We start from the raw sequence: 20,308 nt of genomic DNA on the forward strand, positions 1-20,308 counted from the left end.
CTGTTTTCCTATCACTCCAGGCCTTTGCAGACAGTTCCTCTCCAGCCTTCCTGTAGGCCCCATTCAGGTATTGGATGGTCGCTACTACATCCCCCAGAGCCATCTGCAGGCTAAGTAAGCCCAGCTCCCTCATAGCAGAGGTGCCCCAGCCCCCTGATAGTTTTAGTGGCCCTCCTCTGCACCTGCTCCATCAGGTCCATGTCCTTCCTGTATTGATGGCTCCAGATCTTGATGCAGTCCTCCAGATGAGGTCTCACCACAGCAAAGTGGCAGAATCCTCTCTCTTGATCTGCTAGTCACAGATGTTTTAGTGCATTCCAGGATGCGATTTCCCTTTTGGGTTGCAAGCTCACAGTGTTTGCTCATGTCTTGCTTCTTGTCCATCAACATCCCCAAATCCTTTTCTGCAGGGCTGCTTTTTATCACCTCATCTCCAGTCTGTACTGATAGTGAGGATTTTTCTGGCCCAGGAAAGCACCTGAAAATCATTCCTATCTCGAGCTGCAAGTGTGTCCCTAAGGCCTCATTCTGGACTATAGAGCAGGGGGTAAATATTTAACATATAGCCACCAGCCCTCATCATTATTCCTACTCTGTGGCCTGCTGAACTCTTACAAGCCTTAAGTGGAAACACCTTCTCGTGGGTTTCTTCCTCAGGCACAGTCTTCTGAGAAAGTAAAACACATCCCTGTTTAGCTTCTGCTTCATTCTCCTCACACATGGAATTCTGAAGTGGCTGAAGTCAGTATGTGCTGCAAAAGAACACTCACAGTCTCAAGTGCAGAAGCAGCAGTAGAAATGGGGACAGTGAACCACAACCTTCCAGGCAACACAAGCTTGAAATAAAGTACAACAACTATGAAGGAAGCCTACACCACAATATTACAGGGAGATACAGAAGAGGCAAGGAAGTTTCACAGAGGAATTACAAGCCCCCCTCTACTTTGGGGCTAGTCAATGTTCTACAAGTAGAGTTAATTACACAAATACTTTAGTGCTAGAGAACTGTCATAGACTTTCAGGACAGAGTTACCAGCACCAGTGCAGGAATGACACAGGCCTTGACACCAAGCAGGAAATCAAACCAGTGCTCAGTCAACACCACATCAATCCCCCTATTTTCCTGATCTCTCACCCTCTGCATTCACCACCTATGTTTACTCCACAGACATTATCCAGATTTTAGCAACCAGCCCCTTGCCCAAACCTAGTCAAATGGAAAAGAAAGTCACACTGACAACTTCTCCTGACCATGTCCATGACAAGCAAGAGCATTCTTCCAGTAACACTCTGAGGAAACCTTTCTCTTCACAGCTGTAATCAGGGAGGGCACATACCTGACAGCCAGACAAATGTACCAATAGAAAAGACTTACCTTCAGAATACCAAAACAAGCTATGTAATAAGTGCATCTGTAAACATGAGAGGACAATCAGGCAAATGTGACAGAGGTGATTGTCCACCCATTATCAGAAACTAAGATCCAGATCAATGCAGTAACTTAACACCTGCAGAAGAGAAGGGATCAGGATGTACACTTCTAGAACACAGTACTTAGTGTAGGTACATCATTCAGTTATTTAGTAGGCAATGAATACACAGTTTGCTCATCCCAAAGCTCCCATTATGGCATTTACCATAAGTAAGTAGGGAATGTAAGTTGTGATATCATGTAAGCAGCAATGATTACCAGCAAAAACATAGGAGGAACCTCCAGGGATTACAGGAGACCCGGAATACCATAGTGTCTAAGATGAGGTTCCCAATAGCTGGTATTACAGCTGGGCACTGAACAGAGAAAGGAGAAACTCATTCTCTTGGGCCTTTCAACAGCTCCCCAAGCACATCTCCCAGGACTAACAGCCTAAACAGTTCAAAGTTTGCATGGTGCAAAAGACCCTCAGAAATTTCAAACACATGAAACCAAAAAGACTTTTACTCAGACAGTTTCTCCTCAGAGTGAACAACCATCACACCACAGGCTTTGAAAGGATATCTTTAAATCTGTGTGCTAAGAAGAAAGTTACATTTGCCTGGTCACTGGTTTTCTGAGAAGTAAAATCCACAATTGTCTAAAGGCAAAGAAGAAGCTGTCCTTGAGAAGATTAGGTCAGTGACCATCTGCAAAGAGCCAAATTCTTGCTCCTTTTATCTCACTATGTCCTCTCCCTTCCTCATACAGCTCTTGGTATAACATGTATTGTCTAGAGAAGACATAGCATTTCACATTTTCAATGTCAGCCTTAACAGATGAAGACTCGGCAAAACACATCTTGCATTTTCTACTACAACCTTTCACAGGGAGAAAGGCAGAGACTTTCTCATATAATAAAAGTTTTACTAATCTCTTTCACCTTCCCAACATGCAAGGAGACACCACTGAGGAACGAGTTATTGCCAGGCCCGTTCCACCGATCCATGCATAAACATGAAAGCATGGATGAAAATCAAGACGAGCTACTGCTTACCATGTCATCACAAAGAAAGAGAGAGGCTGAGAAGAGTAGATTATCATGAGTAGACAAATTACATGTCAGCTTTAATGCTCTGTTCGAAGACACTCTCATCTGCTGGGAAGATATCTGACACTGATCCTAAGGAGGACATTTATTGGGTGATAATGCAACAAACACCTCCCTTGAGAACACCTCATGCTAATACAAAAAGTGGGATCACACGGGTCATGGGACGCAGAGAACCTGGCACAGGATGCAAACAAATCTGACTCTAAGCAAACACCAGGCAAGAGCAGCCTGTTACTGCTCCTGCCTCCCACACCAGCTGTCACCCTGAGCCACCACCTCATGGTCACCTGCCGGCAGCAAGTGCGAGCTGCAGCCAGCACGGGAAATTTTCGTTTCCCTGTCAGGAACCCTTCCACGGCGAGAGCCAGAGCAGTGCAAGGAGAGGGCAGCGGAGCATCAGTGGGAAAAAAGGGGAAGCGTGTGGCAGCAGGACACTGGAGAGTCACTTACCGGGACAGCGTCGGCTTCGTGTGGGCTAGCGGCGGCAGGATCCTCCCCCAGCAATGGAGCGGGCTCGTCAGGCAGAGGGCGGGCCGGAAGGGTGTCGCAGCAGCTGCCGGGTGAAAAACGGAGCTGGCTCTTGCGTGAGTCGGCGGTGAGGGACACCTCATGTGAATAGGAGCTCAGGAAGGCGCGAACGCCGTCGATACCCACGAAGTGCGTGGCCGGAACGCCGCGTAAAACACCGCCCGCAGGAGGAGGCAGCTGCGAGCGCCGCCACCGCCGCAGGCGCAGCGCTATCAGCAGCAGCAAAAAGGCAAGGAAGAGGCAGGAGACGGCCGCCACGGCCAGCACCAGCCAGCGCGTCAGGCTGCCCGCCGCCTCGCCCGGCACCGCCGCCGATGTCTCACTGCCCAGCTCGGCCAGCAGCTCGGCCACGCTCTCGGCCAGCACCACGGTCAGCGTGGCCGTGGCCGATAGCGCCGGCCGACCGTGGTCCTTCACCAGCACCACCAGGCTCTGACGGGCAGCGTCGCGGGCCAGCGGGAAGCGCGCAGTGCGCACCTCGCCGCTGTGCAGCCCGACGCGAAACAGCCCGGGCTCCGTCGCCTTGGCCAGCTCGTACGACAGCCACGCGTTCTGACCCGCGTCCGCGTCCACCGCCACCACCTTGGCCACTAGCGCCCCGGGCTCCGACGACCGCGGCGCCAGCTCCACCCCCGACCAGCCACGGGCACCGGATCCGGGCACGCCCGCCGCCGGCGGGTACAGCACCTGCGGGGCGTTGTCGTTCTCGTCCACGATCACGATCCGCACCGACACGTTGCTGCTCAGCGCCGGCGAGCCGCCGTCCTCCGCCAGCACCCACAGCCCCACCTCGCGCACCTCCTCGTAGTCGAAGGAGCGCAGCGCGTACAGCGCGCCCGTCTCCGCCTGCACTGACACGTACGACGACAGCGCCACGCCACGCACCCGCCCCTCGCCCACACGGTACCGCACGCGCGCGTTCTGACCCCAGTCCGCGTCCCGCGCCCGCACCGTCAGCACCAGCGCGCCCGCCGCGTTGTTCTCGGGCAGTCGGGCGCTGTAGCTCGCCTCGCTGAACACCGGCGCGTTGTCGTTCACGTCCAGCACCCTGAGGTTCAGCACCGTGCTGCTCCACAGCGACGGCGACCCGCTGTCGGCCGCCCTCACCGTGACGTTGTACTCCGACACCTCCTCCCGGTCCAGCTGCCTCGTCGTCACCACGCGGTAATAATCCTCAAATGACTTCTCGAGGCGGAACGGGACTCCCGCGTCCAGGGAGCAGCGGACCTGGCCGTTGGCTCCCGAGTCCTGGTCCTGCACGTGCAGCAGGGCTACCACAGTCCCAGGCGGAGCATCCTCAGAGAACTCGCTCAGCTGAGACGTCACTGTCAGCTCAGGCCGGTTGTCATTGACGTCAGTCACTGTGATCTCAATCTTTGCCGTATCAGAAAGGCCGCCGCCGTCTCGTGCCTGAACCTCCAGTTCATAGGACTTTCCTTCCTCGAAGTCCAGGCTCCGCACCAATGTGATCTCTCCTGTTTCAGAGTCCAGCTCGAAAATCTTCGAGGCTTTCTCTGAGATTTTCTTCAACGAGTATTTCACGTGTCCATAGAAACCTTCGTCAGGGTCGGTGGCTCTGATGGTAACGAGGGCGGAGCCCAAGGGGATGTCCTCAGGCACACGCACAGTGTACTCTGCTGGACTAAACACGGGCGCGTTGTCGTTCGCGTCCAGCACAATCACGCGGATCCGCGCCGTGCCTGTCCGCGATGGCTCGCCTCCGTCCCTCGCCTTCAGCACCAGATCGTGAAACGCTGCCTCCTCCCGGTCCAGTGCCTTGGCGAGCACCAGCTCGGGTCGCCGATCACCGCCGGGGCCTGCCTGCACGGCCAGAGAGAAGTGCTCGTCACCGCTTAGCTCATAGCCCTGCAGGGAATTCGTTCCCGAGTCTGGGTCATGAGCTTCTGCCAGAGGATATCGTGAACCTAGAGGAGCTGTCTCGCTTATTCTCTCCTCCAGCTCAACATCCTTGAAGCTGGGTGCGTTGTCATTAATGTCCCTGATTTCCACTTCGACTCCGTAAACCTTCATTTCCCCCTCCACTATCAGCTCACACCGCAGGACGCATTGCTGCTCACTCTCGCACAGCTGCTCTCTGTCTATCCTCTCTGCTGTCACCAAATGTCCTGTCTTCCCGTGCAGAGAGAAATACTGCGTCCTACCTCGGTCTACGATGCTGAAGTCCCGGGGCGCTGCCATCTGCAGTCCCAGGTCCTTGGCCACGTCTCCAACGAAGGAGCCCTTGGGCATCTCCTCCGGCACTGAGTACCGCAGCTGTCCCCATGCTGCCTCCCATACGTACAGCAAAACGCAGCACAGCAGCGCCCGCGCCGGCCGACCCCAGCGCCTCTCCGCCGCGCACATCGCTGCCGCAACTGATTCCGATCCGCCGCTGGCTCCTGCTCTCTGCTCGCCGCTTCCGCCCGCTGCTTCTAGCGCGTCCGGCTCGCTGCAGCTCGGCTCCGCACCGCGGGGACGCTCGCAGATCGCTCCGAGTCCGAGACAGCCAGCCAGCGAGCCGGGCCGCAGCGGGCGGGGCTGCCTGCAGCGCTCCGGCTTCCCCTGGCTCCTGATCGGTCAACAGCGGCGCCCGCAGCCTCCTTCCGGAACTGCAGCCACACGGCGCTGCCCGCAGATGCCTCGCTCAGACCTTTCAGTGACGATACGAGATCTTGATATCGGAACACGGTGTTTAGAACTGTGCCTTCGGACTGTTGATAAAAGGCTGGCACAATCTTCATCACCTTGGTTGGGGTTTTTTAATATTACTTTATTAATTTTTAAATTTTATTTTTCTTTAATGACAATTGATACCTCTCTAGAACGGGAAAAAATGTCATGCTAAGGGCAATATATGGAACAGAAAACACTTATTTTCTGGAACACGAAGCGCAAATATATTACGAGTCATAGCCCACTAGTCCAAAAGTCAAATTCCCTTTAGGACTTTTTTTTTTTTTTTTTTTGGTACCAATCAGGGACATAGAACAAACCAAAACAGGGTCTGAAATACCGAAACTGATGATCTTGCCCTCCCCCGGAAAATCAATAACATCACCCTCATTCACAAAGCATCAGGAACCTTGCATTAAATACTACTCTTCATACGAAATACACTTCATAATAACTACAGCAGCAGAGACACTTAAAGGCTGAAGACCTTGTGGTCAGTCAAGCGAAAGAAAGAATCTAAGCCCGCACACCTCCTGAGGAGATGGTGTTGCTGAAGCACCTCCATAAGCTTTGGCAGTCCTCGCATGAAGACCTTCCAGCCAGCACAGTACAGGACGAGGTTCCTCTAATGCACTGATTGTACCACAACTACCCAGCAAGCAGAAAGCATCTGCACTAACTTTGGCCTAAGTCATCTGTTCGATTCCAGGCAGAGTAGAGGGAAAAAGTCTCTGTTAGTACAACCAGAATAAAACCAGCTACGTCTCGCCGACCTGCTCCTACTCTGTTAGCCTACTCTAGCACTACAGGGGAGATTCCATTCATACAACACAGTTAGTTTGCTACGAACTTTGTCTCCCCGATATTCGTCTGTTTTGGACACCCTTTTTGAACTGGACGACAGCAATCGAAGGTTCCTCCGAAGTCACAGAAATGATGACATCACTGATCTCTGGGAGCTCCGGCGCAGCTCATAGTGAGAAAGGAAAGTTAATGGACTTCAACGCGTGACTGCCCACGTAAATGCTGAGGGCTTGTAGGCTTTTACAATTACTAAAATAATTCTCCATCCTGAACGACTAAGAATGAGCTTCTCTATTATCATAAATCAAGATGTAAAGGATAGCAGATACAGATAATAAACTATCTATTGAATCTTCACTTCAGTAGCATGCCTCTTCACCAAAACACTGTAGAGCTGCTTAGCCTGAACTATGGAGGATCATTTGTAAATGGCCACGTTCAAAGTGCCTAATTTCTATCATTACTGATTTCCTTGTCTACTCGAGTCATTATGAAAGTTGTTAGAAGCTAGTTGTACTTGGCTGTAAAGAGGCAGGCACAACAGCTGTTGCAAAAGCGGCGGAGGGACCGAATGCCTCCATATACGATTCCACTGTCAACATGATTTGCCACATCCAAGGACCACACTTTGGGAAAAGAGAATGGGAAATAAGAGAGCCTGAATTACGGTCTCTTTCTTTCTAAGAAATATCGTTCAGCACCCTCATGTGTATGAGACACAGATCCAGGAGGACTATAAAAAGGGGGAATTACCACCCGAGAAACCAAAGAAAGAATAAGTGCAGATAGAATACAAACATTATGCCCGGGCCAAATTTATTCGTCCTATAAATTCTGCAATTTCTGAAGCAGCCTTCTGCCAATTATGTGACAGCAATCTGAGACATTCACACGTGAGGTGAATATTCACAGAGTCGGAATAGTCTAACTTTCATGAAGAAAACACGGAACTTTCCTGTCAAAGGAAGAATCTTAGACCCATCTTTCCAGGAGGTTCAAGTACATAGCATAGTAAAAACAAAACAAAACAAACAAACAAACAAAACCCCGAACCACATAATGAAGGAAAAAAGGCAACGTCAATAACCATCAAACTCAATTTTCTAGACTGCATCAAAAAATTGATCACTTTGCCATTCATTTACTGCGTACTAACTCAAACCAATTCATTTCACTCTCTCATCTAGGAGGAACAAGCCTTAAATTGTTTCACAGGGAAAGCTCCACATTCAGGAAAGGAGTGTCACCATGAAGCCAACACTATGTTTCACCAGGTCAGTCACGCAGACTCATTGCTTACAGCTTTCACTGTACACAACGCAAATGAGAGTGTTGGACAAAACGTTCAACAGAACCTGTGACCTCAGAAGAAAAAAACAAGCGCTGCCCCTAGCTGTCTGCCGCGACTGCAAGGGGGATACCTCGTTCCTTCCTACATTCTTTCGTTCAAAAAGACACGGACCATCGCTCCCCATTCACACACACCCAGGATTAAAGCTACAGGTAAAACGGGCAGAGGCCAAGGAATACTTAAAAAGAAGAGCGCTAGGTCTTACCGACCTGCGGAACATCGGCGTCAGTGGGCGCGTCTCCCGCGACGGTGCTGCTATTTGGGTTCGGCTTCCCGCAGGACTCCCCGACCAGCACTTCCTCTGAGGGCAGCGGCAGAGGCGGCAGCCAAGTGGCCTCGGTCAGGGCGCGTCCAGGAGCCACACACAGGTTGTAGGAGTAGGGCAAGGTGCCCTCACAGAAGTCCGCCGGGAAGGCGGCGCCCGCCAGAGACAAGCGCTGCGCGCCCAGGCAGCGCAGGACGGTGGGCGGACCGGCCCTCCTCAGCCGCGCCAGCAAAGCCAGCCCCAGGCTGAGCAGGAAGAGCGCCGAGAGCAGAGCCAGCGCCAGCACCAGGTAGAACTGCAGCTCGGCCGGAGAGTCGGCGCCCGCAGGTCGCTCGCTCAGCTCCGGCAGCGCCTCCTGCAAGCTCTCGGCCAGCACCACGTGCAGCGTGGCCGTGGCCGACAGCGCCGGCTGCCCGTGGTCCTTCACCAGCGCCACCAGGCGCTGCTTGGTCGCGTCGCGCTCCGACACGGCCCGCGCCGTGCGCACCTCGCCGCTGTGCAGCCCCAGGCGGAAGAGCGCCGGCTCCGGCGCCTGCAGCAGCTCGTACGACAGCCAGGCGTTGCGCCCCGCGTCCGCGTCCACCGCCACCACCTTGGCCACCAGGTAGCCCACCTCGGCCGTGCGCGGCACCACCTCGAAGGGCGGCGCCTCGCCTGCTGCTGACGTTGCCGCCGGCCACAGCACCTTCGGCGCGTTATCGTTGCGGTCCAGCACGAAGATGCGCACCGTGGCCGTCGAGCTGCGCGCCGGCACCCCGCCGTCCTGCGCCCGCACCGTCACCGTGAACTCGCGGCATTGCTCGTAGTCCAAGGAGCGCTGCGCGTACACCGCGCCGCTCTGCGCCTCCACCGACACCGGCGGCGGTGCCGAGCCCGCGCTGCCGCCCTCTAGCCAGTAGCTGACGCGCCCGTTGGCGCCCACATCCGCGTCCCGTGCCTGCACGCGCAGCACCGATGCTCCCGCCGCGTTGTTCTCGGCCACGTAGGCGCTGTACACCTCCTCCTCGAACACCGGCACGTTGTCGTTCACGTCCGACACTTCCAGCACCAGTGCCGCTTGACTCGACAGCGCCGGGCTGCCCCGGTCCCTGGCCACCAGCGTCACTCGGTGCTCGGCTGCCTGCTCCCGGTCCAGCTCGCTCGCCGTCACCACCTTGTACGACCCTCCCGATGATGCCACGAGCGAGAGCGGCGCCTCTCTCGACAGCTCGCACCGCACCTGACCATTCTCCCCAGAGTCACGGTCCCGAACTTTCACCAGGGCCACCACCGTGCCTACAGGAGCGTCCTCAGGGACCAGGTTCGACACTGATGTCAGAATGACCTCAGGCACGTTGTCATTTACATCCAGCACCTCCACCTCCACCTTGCAGTGTGCTACCAGACCCCCACCGTCTCTCGCCTCCACCAGCAGCGTGTAGCTTCGAGTCTCTTCGAAATCCAGTGCTTCCTGCAGCGTGATGGTTCCGCTCCCTTCGTCCACCACAAACTTCTGAAGCACTTTGGCTGACATTTCCGCAAAGCCGTAGGTGATGAGGGCGTTCGTTCCAGTGTCAGCGTCGGTAGCTGCGACGTTCATCACCATGGATCCCGCCGGCAAGTCCTCAGGCAGGCTCACTCGGTACCGGTCCTGCGCGAATACGGGGGCGTTGTCGTTGGCGTCGGTGACGTTGATGTAGAGCTGGGCGGTGCCGGCGAGGGGCGGGTCGCCGCCGTCCAGCGCCGTCAGCACCAGCCGCAGGCTTTGTTCTCTCTCCCGATCCAGCGCTCGGCGCAGCACCAGCTCCGCGAACTTGCTGCCGTCCTCGTTCTCCTTCACCTCCACTTCAAAGTACTTGTTGGTCTCCAGCTCGTAGCCCTGCAGGGAATTGCTGCCCACGTCCGCGTCTTCAGCGGCTCCTACGGCAAAACGGGCGCCGGGAAGTGTGGATTCAATAATGTCGAAGTGAATGTTATCTTTAGGGAACCGCGGCGGATTGTCGTTGATGTCCTTGATCGCCACCTCGATATGGAAAACGTTGAGCGGGTCGTGAACCAGCGCCTCGAAGCTAACGGAACAGGTCAGTACCTCACCGCACATCTCCTCCCGGTCCAGTCTCTCGCTCACGTACAGGTTGCCGGTGTCCTCGCTCACGCTGAAGTATTGCTTCTCAGCGCTGAGACGCAGCTTGCGTGCCGGCAGATCTCCTGGGCTCAGCCCCAGGTCCTTCGCCAGCGGCCCCACCAGAAAGCCTCTGCCTAACTCCTCGGGGATGGTGTAGCGGATCGGCTCCGGCGCCGCCCGGCAACACAAGCTCAGCAGCACAGCTGGCAGCAGTAGCGCTCTCCCGGCTGCTTGCCGCCGCCTAGGGCTCGGGCTCTGGTCGCCCGCCATTGTGTGCAGTTCTCGCCGCAGTCGTCCTTCCTGCTTCTGAATTCTCTCCCTTCCAGTCGCTCTCGGTGTCGAGCGGCAAGGCCGAGAAAGGGTAGCGATCTGGGCTGTGGCTCGGACGCCGCTGCTCCCCGCGCCGCGCTGCCTCTCGCTTTTGCCCCTCTGTGCCGCTGCAACTCAGGCGGCAGCGCCGAGCGAGAGAGCGGCCTGCGGGGGCCGGACGCTGCGCGGCTCCGGCTCGCTTCTCCAGCGTCTCTCCGCGTTGGGCAACAGCGGCACCCGGAGGCGCAGCGACGCCACCGCAGCCTCCTGATGGCAGTCACCGCAGGGAACCGGCGTTCTGGAGGCTCTTTAGGGGCTACACCTGGCTTTGGGGTATCTCTTTTATTAGAATGCAGAACTACGGAAGCACTTGTTTAATGTGAATCTCAAGAAGTTCACTTGAGATTCGCAGTCAAGTGCTTTTAGGTCATCTCCTTGAGCAGCTACTCAGCTGCTCTTAATAAGATTAAAAAGCAACTACAAATAAATAATTTCAGTATTTTCGTGCCAGGACTACACCTGGCTTCTAATTTCAAAAGCATTTCTTCCTTTTTCTCATGTCTTGCGTATTTGACCCACTGCTGATAATTTGTTATAGGAGAATACACTGAGAATTCCTAACCCCAAAGGCAAGAGGTGCTTCTTTATGAGAAGATAGCAGGAAAAAACCCCACACTTTTCTGTTGTCTTTCTCATTCAAAATTATTCCTTTTTTTTCATCTCCATAATTGAGGGGCTGTGCAAAAGCATACTGAGTCTTTCATAGAACCAAAGAATTGTCTGAGTGCAAAGGAACTTTCAAAGATGTGTGCTGCTTTGCCATGGGCAAGGGATACTGTTCACAAGAACTTCTTGCTTAAAAGGGAAGAAGTAGAACTACACAGACATGTCTGGATCTTTCTTAGACCAAAAATCTTGAGCAAAAGCAGAAAAAATTTGCACGGTACCAGAACTGAATGTTTAAGGGGGAGCAATTACAAGCAGGGGAGTGGTCTTCCACCAACAGATATTCCCTGAGTCTTCTCTCCAACCCTGCACAACTTCCAGGTTTGCTTCTTACCCTCACAACTGGCAAAAACATAATACAAGAGCACAATGCATGATGATCACATCACGGAGGGAGCTACCTGCGTCTGCTCTACAAAATTATGTGAAGAAATACAATTGTGCAGTCCTTAATATATGTCAGAAGTGAAAGAGGATCAGCTTATGGGGACTTTCATCCCCTCTCTTATCACAGGTAGTGTTCCACAAAAATGTCACTTCTGCTAAAGTCATGCCTTCCTCTCCTCCCTATACCAAATCCAGGATACAAACATAACTTCTCCTGCCTTTCACAAACACTGTAGGGTGAGCAGGAGGCACCAACACTCAACACATAGTTCTATGAACACAATGCCACTAACTAGAACTAAGCCTACATACAAAGGGAACAAGGAAGAAAACCAAAGTTTACCAGGAAGACAATGAACCAATGTTATAAGATAAATTCACTAGGTAGTCTTCATGGTCTTCACAGCTCTTGAAGTTCATGCCTGAGTGCACCTGCCAATCCCTGAGGGTTCAGCCACAAATGTAACACTCAACACTTCCTCTGGACTGCATAGTAGAGGGAAACAATCATCAGCTCTCAGCAATTTTTCTACTCTGTAGCCTGATCATCTGCATGCAAGTATGAAGTCATAAACACAAACACCTTCTCATGGGCCACTTCCTCAAGCTAAGGCAACTTAGACTATCTTCAGGTGGCTGAAGAATTCCATGGGGAAGTAAGTCTGCTGCAAAACACTCAGACTTTCTAATGCAAAAGCACTCCCCAGGAATGTGGAAAATGAACAATGACCTCCCAGCAAAGCCTAAAAGGAAATCTAAGTACAACTATGAAGAAACTCCACATCACTATATTACAGGGAGATAACGTGGGGAAATGAGATTTCCCACAGGAATAATAAGATTTTTTCACCCATGCATCAGCATCCCACATATAGTTATTGAACAAACACTTCATTGTTGAAGCATTGTCCATGATCATGACACAGAACCAAAGCTCAAAGCAAGAATGTCACAGGCCTTAGCACTAGGCATGGAATCAAACAAAAAATTACATTGAGTCATCCACCTTCCAAAGTCACAGAAAATAACCAATACATTGAGCAAGTTTCAGTGTAAGAGCATGGCATTCAGTGACACCTTAGGCCCACCTTCAGACCTGAAGAAGAATTAAATAACTCAAGTAATAAAGGTTAACACTCCTGATACTTTCAACTCCAGCAAGTATACAAGATAGGTGTCTGCATGGTGAGAGATCCACAGGAAGCTCACCCATGACCTCACATCACAGACCACACAGTTGTTATCTTTGTATAATCAAGCAAGGGAAAAAAACATGGAAACACAGCTGTGGACCTCATCTAACAGCTAGGTCAAACTCAACTTTTACAGCTTCCTTTTAGTCATTTCAGAGCGCTTCACCCTGCCTAAACATCACACAATAGCAAAGCTGCCGCTGAAGGCAGACTCCACTGAAAGAGAGGTTTTTTGATCCCAGGGATCACAACACAGGTGTATAAAAAGAGATATTTCTGCTTCTCCCAGATAATTTGAAGAACCCTAAAAGGTTCAGAAATCCATAAGCTATTGGAAGTCAATTAAAGTCCAGATCATCCAAGTATCTGCTGAAAGACAACATCATCATTCTCCAGCACATGATGTACCATTGTGCAAAGTTTGCATCTCTGCCCAATACCTACCCAATACCAGGAACCATCTTGCAGCTGGAAAATAAAGTGACGAACTCACAGCTTGGTCAGCTGGAGCCTGAGCAATGTGATATTGAAAAACAGACACTTTGACAGATGCCTTTTCTGTAGGCTAGCAGCAGACCCTGGGAACTGGCAAAGCACAAACTGTGTCTCCACCAGTACCTTTCTCTTCACAGTTGCAAACAGGTCTGTATGAACAATGTCCCTGCACTCAAACAATTGGCACAGATGTGACATACCACATGTGATCAAACACCTTGAAGTTGAGTTGTAGCTAATGACAAGAAGTAAGGTAAGAACCAGAAATATACAGACATGAATGGATTAGATGGAGGAAGAGTTCTTTAGCCAAACTTACTGATTATAATGAGCTGAAATCTCACAGCGCTCAATCAGGCACACAGCTATGTTGTTTATGACAGTAAGAGAAATGACCATCTGCTCTTCTATGTCCCACCGCCCACCAAGACCTCTCCACCATGTCTTCTCTCCATCATTACACAGCTTCCAAGTTTGCTTCTGACCTCGTTGGTAAAAATGTATCCTGAAAGGATAATGTGCCAGGATCACACCAAGAAGGAAGATACATTGTTCCCTTCACCACCATTCTGAGGAGAAACAGAAAGATCCTAGAGCACACAGATGATAAATGAAAGAGGAGCAGTCATCCAACAGAGAACAGGTCATCAAACCAATGGCTTAGGGGGAATCTCTTCCCCGTTTTTTGTCACATGTCCTGTTCCACAGAGATGCCACTTAGGCAAAGGTCATGGTTACATCTATTCCCACCAACAATAACAGAACACAAAGATGATGCTCACATCTCCTGCCTTCCACACCTGCTGGAGCAGGAGGCAGTAGCACACAACTCATTGCTAAACAACACTCCTCTGCTAACTACAAGTAAACCTAGATAGACAGAAAACCAAGGAAAGGAAAACAAACCATGAAGAGACAAGCAAGGCAAAAAAGCATTAGAAGATAAAATACTCTCAGAGAAACTCACCAGGAAGTCTTCTTGGTATTCATTGTGGTTATGGCCTCACTGACCTACACAGTAAGATGATTCCTTTTAAGAAATAGCCGTAAGATCTCAACAATTCTTTTCTACTCTGTGGCCTGCTCATCTCCTGCAGCTATGAAACTCTGAGTGTAAACATCTTCTCATGAGCCTCTTTTACCAGACTTGGTCTTCTGAGGAAGTAGAACACATTCTCTTTTAGCTTCTGTGCATAAGCTAGAGGCAATAAACAGTCATCCAAATAACACCTCAAAGACACCACAGTGCATGTTGGGTAGCTTGGAAGACAGATGATACACAAGGCTTAACGTGGACAAATGGTTTATGTTCAGGAACTGGAAATAGGAAATCATCCTCATGAACCCACAGCTTGGCCATTCAGGTTCTGAGCTAGAGAACACCCAAAAATATGACAGCTCCAGACTCATTTCATGTGGTCCACAGCAATGACCTCTGGGAATTAACAAACCACATGCCATGTCTCCACTACTACTTCCTCAAACACAGCACCCTCAATACTCTTCTCAAACCCTTCACAGCTCCCACTACTGTCATCAATTTTCTCCATTTTCAAAGAGACTATCTAAAGCAAAAATTCTCAGGGAACCTCTCACCATGGATAATATCTTACTTCTCACCATGTAACAAGTAAGAGCATTTCTTCCAGTAGCATTTTGAGGATACACATCTATAAAAGTCCTTCTCAAATGTAAACATGAAAAGTATATGTAGGACAGTGACAAATGTATGAGATGTGGCCATCCACACATTATCAGACATAAACTCTGACTTTCAAGACAACAACAATAGTGAGAAGGTAACACAAGCAGAAAGGAAGTGATTTCTTCTAGAAGCTGGCACTTAGAGAAGGTACAAAATTCAGGTATTTAGCAAATACACATTTTGCTCTTCCTCAAGCTTCCATGAGAAAGGTGCAACACATTCTCTTAGGCTTTTCAACAGGTCCTGAGCCACATCTCCAAGCCCTCACAAGAAGCAAGGTGAAGTCTCAGGCAGAGAACATCAAAGAGGCTTTTGCCTAAAATATTTCTCTTCAAGGTTCATCAAAACCATCACACCACAGACTTCACACAAACATGTATATGATTATCTACTCACAAGTCTTCTGAGGAGGAAATAAAAAAGTGTAAAATCAAGAAAGGAAATCTTCTACAATGAGTGCACAAAATTCAAAGCACAGGCTAAAATAATGACAATGCCTTGCTGTCTGCTTATGGAGAAAGAGAGAAGCTGAAGAGAAGTAGAAACTACAGGCATTTCTGTTATATATACTGGAGCAAAAATATTCTGATTCAAGGCAAGCTCATCCCATCTGAGTAAACGTGCTCATGGGAAGAAGTCTGACCCTGCTCATAATGCAAACTTCTACCAGCTGGTAACACAACAAACACTTCCCTTTACGAGAGCTCAAAGTGACAGGAATACCGTGGATACACCAATTAAAGGACACAATAAAAACCAAAGCAATGCTCTAAACAAACTCCAGACAACAGTAGCCTGTCACTATTCCACCCTCCCACACCAACTGTCACACTGAAACAAAATCCCGCAGTCATCTGCCGGCAGGGAGAGCGGCAGCAGCCAGCAGGGTGCTGCAGGAAATTTTGCCTTCCAGGTCAGGACACCTTCGTCGGCAGCAACCAGAGCAAGGCTGGGAGACATACCAGGGGAAAACCAAGAGACGGCAACGGCAAACGTGTGTATCAGGAACTCACCGGAGCATTGTCGACGTCCTGTGGGCAGGCGCCGCCAGGGTCCTCACCGAGCAGCGGTGCGGGCTCGTCGGGCAGAGGGCGGGCAGGAAGGGTGTCGCAGCAGCTGCCGGGTGACAAGCGGAGCTGGCTCTTGCGCGAGTCGGCAGTGAGCGACACCTCGTGTGAGTAGGAGCTCAGGAAGGCGCGAACGCCGTCGATACCCACGAAGTGCGTGGCCGGAACGCCGCGCAAGGCACCGCCCGCAGGAGGAGGCAGCTGCGAGCGTCGCCACCGCCGCAGGCGCAGTGCAAGCAGCAGCAGCAGGAAGGCGAGAAAGAGGCAGGAGACGGCAGCCACGGCCAGCACCAGCCAGCGCGTCAGGCTGCCCGCCGCCTCGCCCGGCACAGCCGCCGCTGCCTCACTGCCCAGCTCGGCCAGCAGCTCGGCCACGCTCTCGGCCAGCACCACGGTCAGCGTGGCCGTGGCCGACAGCGCCGGCCGCCCGTGGTCCTTCACCAGCACCACCAGGCTCTGACGGGCAACGTCGCGGGCCAGCGGGAAGCGCGCAGTGCGCACCTCGCCGCTGTGCAGCCCGACGCGGAACAGCCCCGGCTCCGTCGCCTTGGCCAGCTCGTACGACAGCCACGCGTTCTGACCCGCGTCCGCGTCCACCGCCACCACCTTGGCCACCAGCGCCCCGGGCTCCGACGACCGCGGCGCCAGCTCCACCCCCGACCAGCCATGGGCACCGGCCCCGGGCACGCCCGCCGCCGGCGGGTACAGCACCTGCGGGGCGTTGTCGTTCTCGTCCACGATCACGATCCGCACCGACACGTTGCTGCTCAGCGCCGGCGAGCCGCCGTCCTCCGCCAGCACCCACAGCCCCACCTCGCGCACCTCCTCGTAGTCGAAGGAGCGCAGCGCGTACAGCGCGCCCGTCTCCGCCTGCACCGACACGTACGACGACAGCGCCACGCCACGCACCTGCCCCTCGCCCACACGGTACCGCACACGGGCGTTCTGACCCCAGTCTGCGTCCCGTGCCCGCACCGTCAGCACCAGCGCCCCCGCCGCGTTGTTCTCGGGCAGCCGGGCGCTGTAGCTCGCCTCGCTGAACACCGGCGCGTTGTCGTTCACGTCCAGCACCCTGAGGTTCAGCATCGTGCTGCTCCATAGCGACGGCGACCCGCCGTCGGCCGCCCTCACCGTGACGTTGTACTCCGGCACCTCCTCCCGGTCCAGCTGCCTTGTCGTCACCACGCGGTAATAATCCTCAAATGACTTCTCCAGCCGGAACGGGACTCCCATGTCCAGGGAGCAGCGGACCTGGCCGTTGGCTCCCGAGTCCTGGTCCTGCACGTGCAGCAGGGCTACCACCGTCCCTGACGGCGCATCCTCAGGAATTTCGGTCAGTGCTGAACGCACCGAAATATGAGGTTTGTGGTCATTCACATCTGTCACTGTGATCACAACTTTGGCAGTGTCGAAAAGCTGTCCTCCATCTCGTGCCTGTACCTCCAGCTCGTACGAGTCTCCCTCCTCGAAGTCCAGAGGCCGCACTAATATGATCACTCCAGTCTCAGAATCCAGATGGAAAACCTTGGAAGCTTTCTCTGTGATTTTTTTCAATGAGTATTTCACGTGCCCGTTCATCCCCTCGTCAGCGTCGGTGGCCACGACGGTGACGAGGGTGGAGCCCACGGGGACGTCCTCGGGCACACGTACCGTGTACTCCGCAGGGCTGAACACGGGAGCGTTGTCGTTCGCATCCAGCACAGACACACGGATGCGCACCGTGCCCGTCAGGGACGGCTCTCCGCCGTCCCTCGCCTTCAGCACGAGATTGTGAAACGCTGCCTCCTCCCGGTCCAGCGCTTTGGCCAGTACCAGCTCGGGTCGCCGATCCCCGCCGGGGCCCTCCTGCACTGCCAGCGAGAAGTGCTCGTCACCGCTCAGCTCATAGCTCTGCAGGGAATTCGGCCCCGAGTCCGGGTCATGAGCCTCAGGCAGGGGAAACCGAGATCCTGGGGCTCTCGTTTCGATTATTATCTCCTCCAGCTCAACATCCTTGAAGCTGGGGGCATTGTCGTTAATGTCCCTGATTTCCACTGCGATTCTGTAAATGTTCATTTCTCCCTCTGCTATCAGCTCACACCGCAGCACGCATTGCTGCTCATTCTCGCACAGCTGCTCTCTGTCTATCCTCTCCGCCGTCACCAAATGTCCCGTCTTCCCGTGCAGAGAGAAATACTGCGTCCTACCTTCAGAGACAAGGTGGACGCCGCCATCGCTCAGCACTGGCAGTTGCAGACCCAGATCCTTGGCCACGTCTCCCACAAAGGAGCCCTTAGGCATCTCCTCTGGCACCGAATAGCGCAGCTGCCCCCACGCTGTCTCCCACGCCGACAGCAGGATATAGCACAGCAGAGCCCGTGCCAGCTGGTCCCAGCGCCTCCCCGCCGCAGACATCTCAGCCGCCACACCGCCGCCACAGATCCCGATCCTTTTGCTACGGCTCTGTCTCTCCTTTGCCTCCTGCTACCATAAGCCCCTCTGGCTCGCTGCAGCTCGGCTCCGCACCGCGGGGACGCTCGCAGACCGCTCCGAGTCCTAGACAGCCAGCTAGCGAGCCGGGCCGCAGCGGGCGGGGCTGCCTGCAGCGCTCCGGCTTCCTCTGGCTCCTGCTCGGTCAACAGCGGCGCCCGCAGCCTTCTGCCGGAACTGCAGCGACACGGCGCTGCCCGCAGATGGCTTGCTCAGATCTCCCCACCTCAATACGAGATCTTGATATCGGAATATGATGTTTAGAGCCCTGCCAGCCTTTTCCCAGCCTTCCGAATGAACGATCAGCAGCAATAAGCAGCAATTAAACTGCTCTCTGTTATTTTTTTGCACTGACTTTGTTTATAATGCATTATTTTCTCACAGTAAGTCTGTTATTTCTTTAACGGGAAAACTGACTTGCTAATGGCGATAGATGTAAAATAAAATACTCGTTTTCGTAACAACATGTACAATGTTACGAGTTTCATTCTATTTCTTCTAGAGCACTTTTCAAATTAGCTACAGCGCCATTACCGACGAAGAGTAGAAATTTAAAGCCTGGAGAAGGTGACATCAGTCAAGCGAACGAGAGAATCTAAGCTCCCTAAACCCATAGAGATTCCAGGCAGCTGTCCGGAACTCTGGTATTTCTAGGAACACACTCCATGAGGAGGTTCCACTGCTGCTTCAGATTCATTCTTTGTTACACCCCCTGGTTTCTGACTGTTGGTCACTTCAAAGAATTGCAACGTGTTACTGAACTATTCATCTAACCACTGCATCTTCACGTTGGTAGATCACATTTTCACTAGAACACTGCAGGAAGGCAGAAGACAAGTACGGCTCTTCAGCTTGAAATATGTGGATCATCTGTAAATGTGCGCATTCGAGTGCGTAATTGGTGTCATTAGTGAATTCCGGCCTCATTATCGATATGATTCCACAATCAATAGAGACCTCTGCTTTTAAAGAAGCAACAATTATTTCACGAAGTGGCTGACAGAACGAATTCCTCAGCTTAAAATTCACCCGTACTGGAAGTCCAAGCACCTCCTTTTCAGAAAATTAAATAAATAAACTGATTAAATAATAATAATAAAAATCTACTATTTAATTTTCTAGAGATCTCATTCATCACCCACATCTGCATATAACCAGAGATGATCGGACAAGAGGAAACTACCACCCACGACGTTGGGGGGGGGTGGGGGGGTGGGAAGAAGGGAATCATACAACACAAAGACTGTAGACAAAAGCTCTCAGCTAAGATTGAACGAGCACTCAAGGAAGAATTAAGAAATGCAGCTGCTACCTCTCTGCTCCGAATGGAAGCCCTTTATTACTTCCTTCACGGAGGCACGGACCAGCATTCCCCATCCACACCACCCCAGGTGTAAAGCAAAAGGAAAAGAGGACCGCACTGCAGCCACATGGCACTGCCCGCAGATTACTTGTTCACGGCTTTTAATGGCGATACGAGATCTTGTTACCGGAATATGGTGTTGAGAACCCTGCCAACCTGACTTCAACAGTTCGAAAGCACAATATCCACCACAAATTTCACAGCTTTTTGTGCCTCTCGTGATTGAATTACTTTTCCCTTCTTTGCAGAGCAAAAGTGCATGATACACCCACATTAACTCCCTTCCTCCCAGCATTGCAACCACCCAGCGCTCTGTCCTTCGCTTCCCATGCGTTTTCGAAGTC

At 52.5% G+C, this 20,308-nt stretch overlaps 3 protein-coding genes across 3 annotated transcripts in view; all 3 read right to left on the reverse strand.

The window, feature by feature from the left end:
- Positions 1 to 20,308, reverse strand: part of LOC137455116 (protocadherin gamma-B5-like) — a 179,594-nt gene that overhangs the window by 118,446 nt on the left and 40,840 nt on the right. The gene's annotated exons all lie outside the window — the stretch shown is intronic.
- LOC137455111 (protocadherin gamma-B4-like) lies at positions 8,076 to 10,768 on the reverse strand. Its single transcript, XM_068165667.1, has one exon. The coding sequence runs from the start codon at positions 10,518 to 10,520 to the stop codon at positions 8,076 to 8,078; it is 2,445 nt and encodes an 814-aa protein (XP_068021768.1). The 5' UTR covers positions 10,521 to 10,768.
- LOC137455112 (protocadherin gamma-A12-like) lies at positions 10,695 to 18,706 on the reverse strand. Its single transcript, XM_068165668.1, has 4 exons — positions 16,079 to 18,706; positions 14,981 to 15,131; positions 14,503 to 14,558; positions 10,695 to 10,826 (listed from the first exon to the last, which is right to left on the reverse strand). Exons 1-4 carry the CDS (start codon positions 18,524 to 18,526, stop codon positions 10,695 to 10,697), a joined length of 2,787 nt encoding a protein of 928 aa, XP_068021769.1. The 5' UTR covers positions 18,527 to 18,706.

This window comes from Melanerpes formicivorus, unplaced genomic scaffold, assembly GCF_026170545.1.
Source record: "Melanerpes formicivorus ecotype bairdi unplaced genomic scaffold, bMelFor1.0.p_v2 SCAF_91, whole genome shotgun sequence".
NCBI lineage: Eukaryota > Metazoa > Chordata > Aves > Piciformes > Picidae > Melanerpes > Melanerpes formicivorus.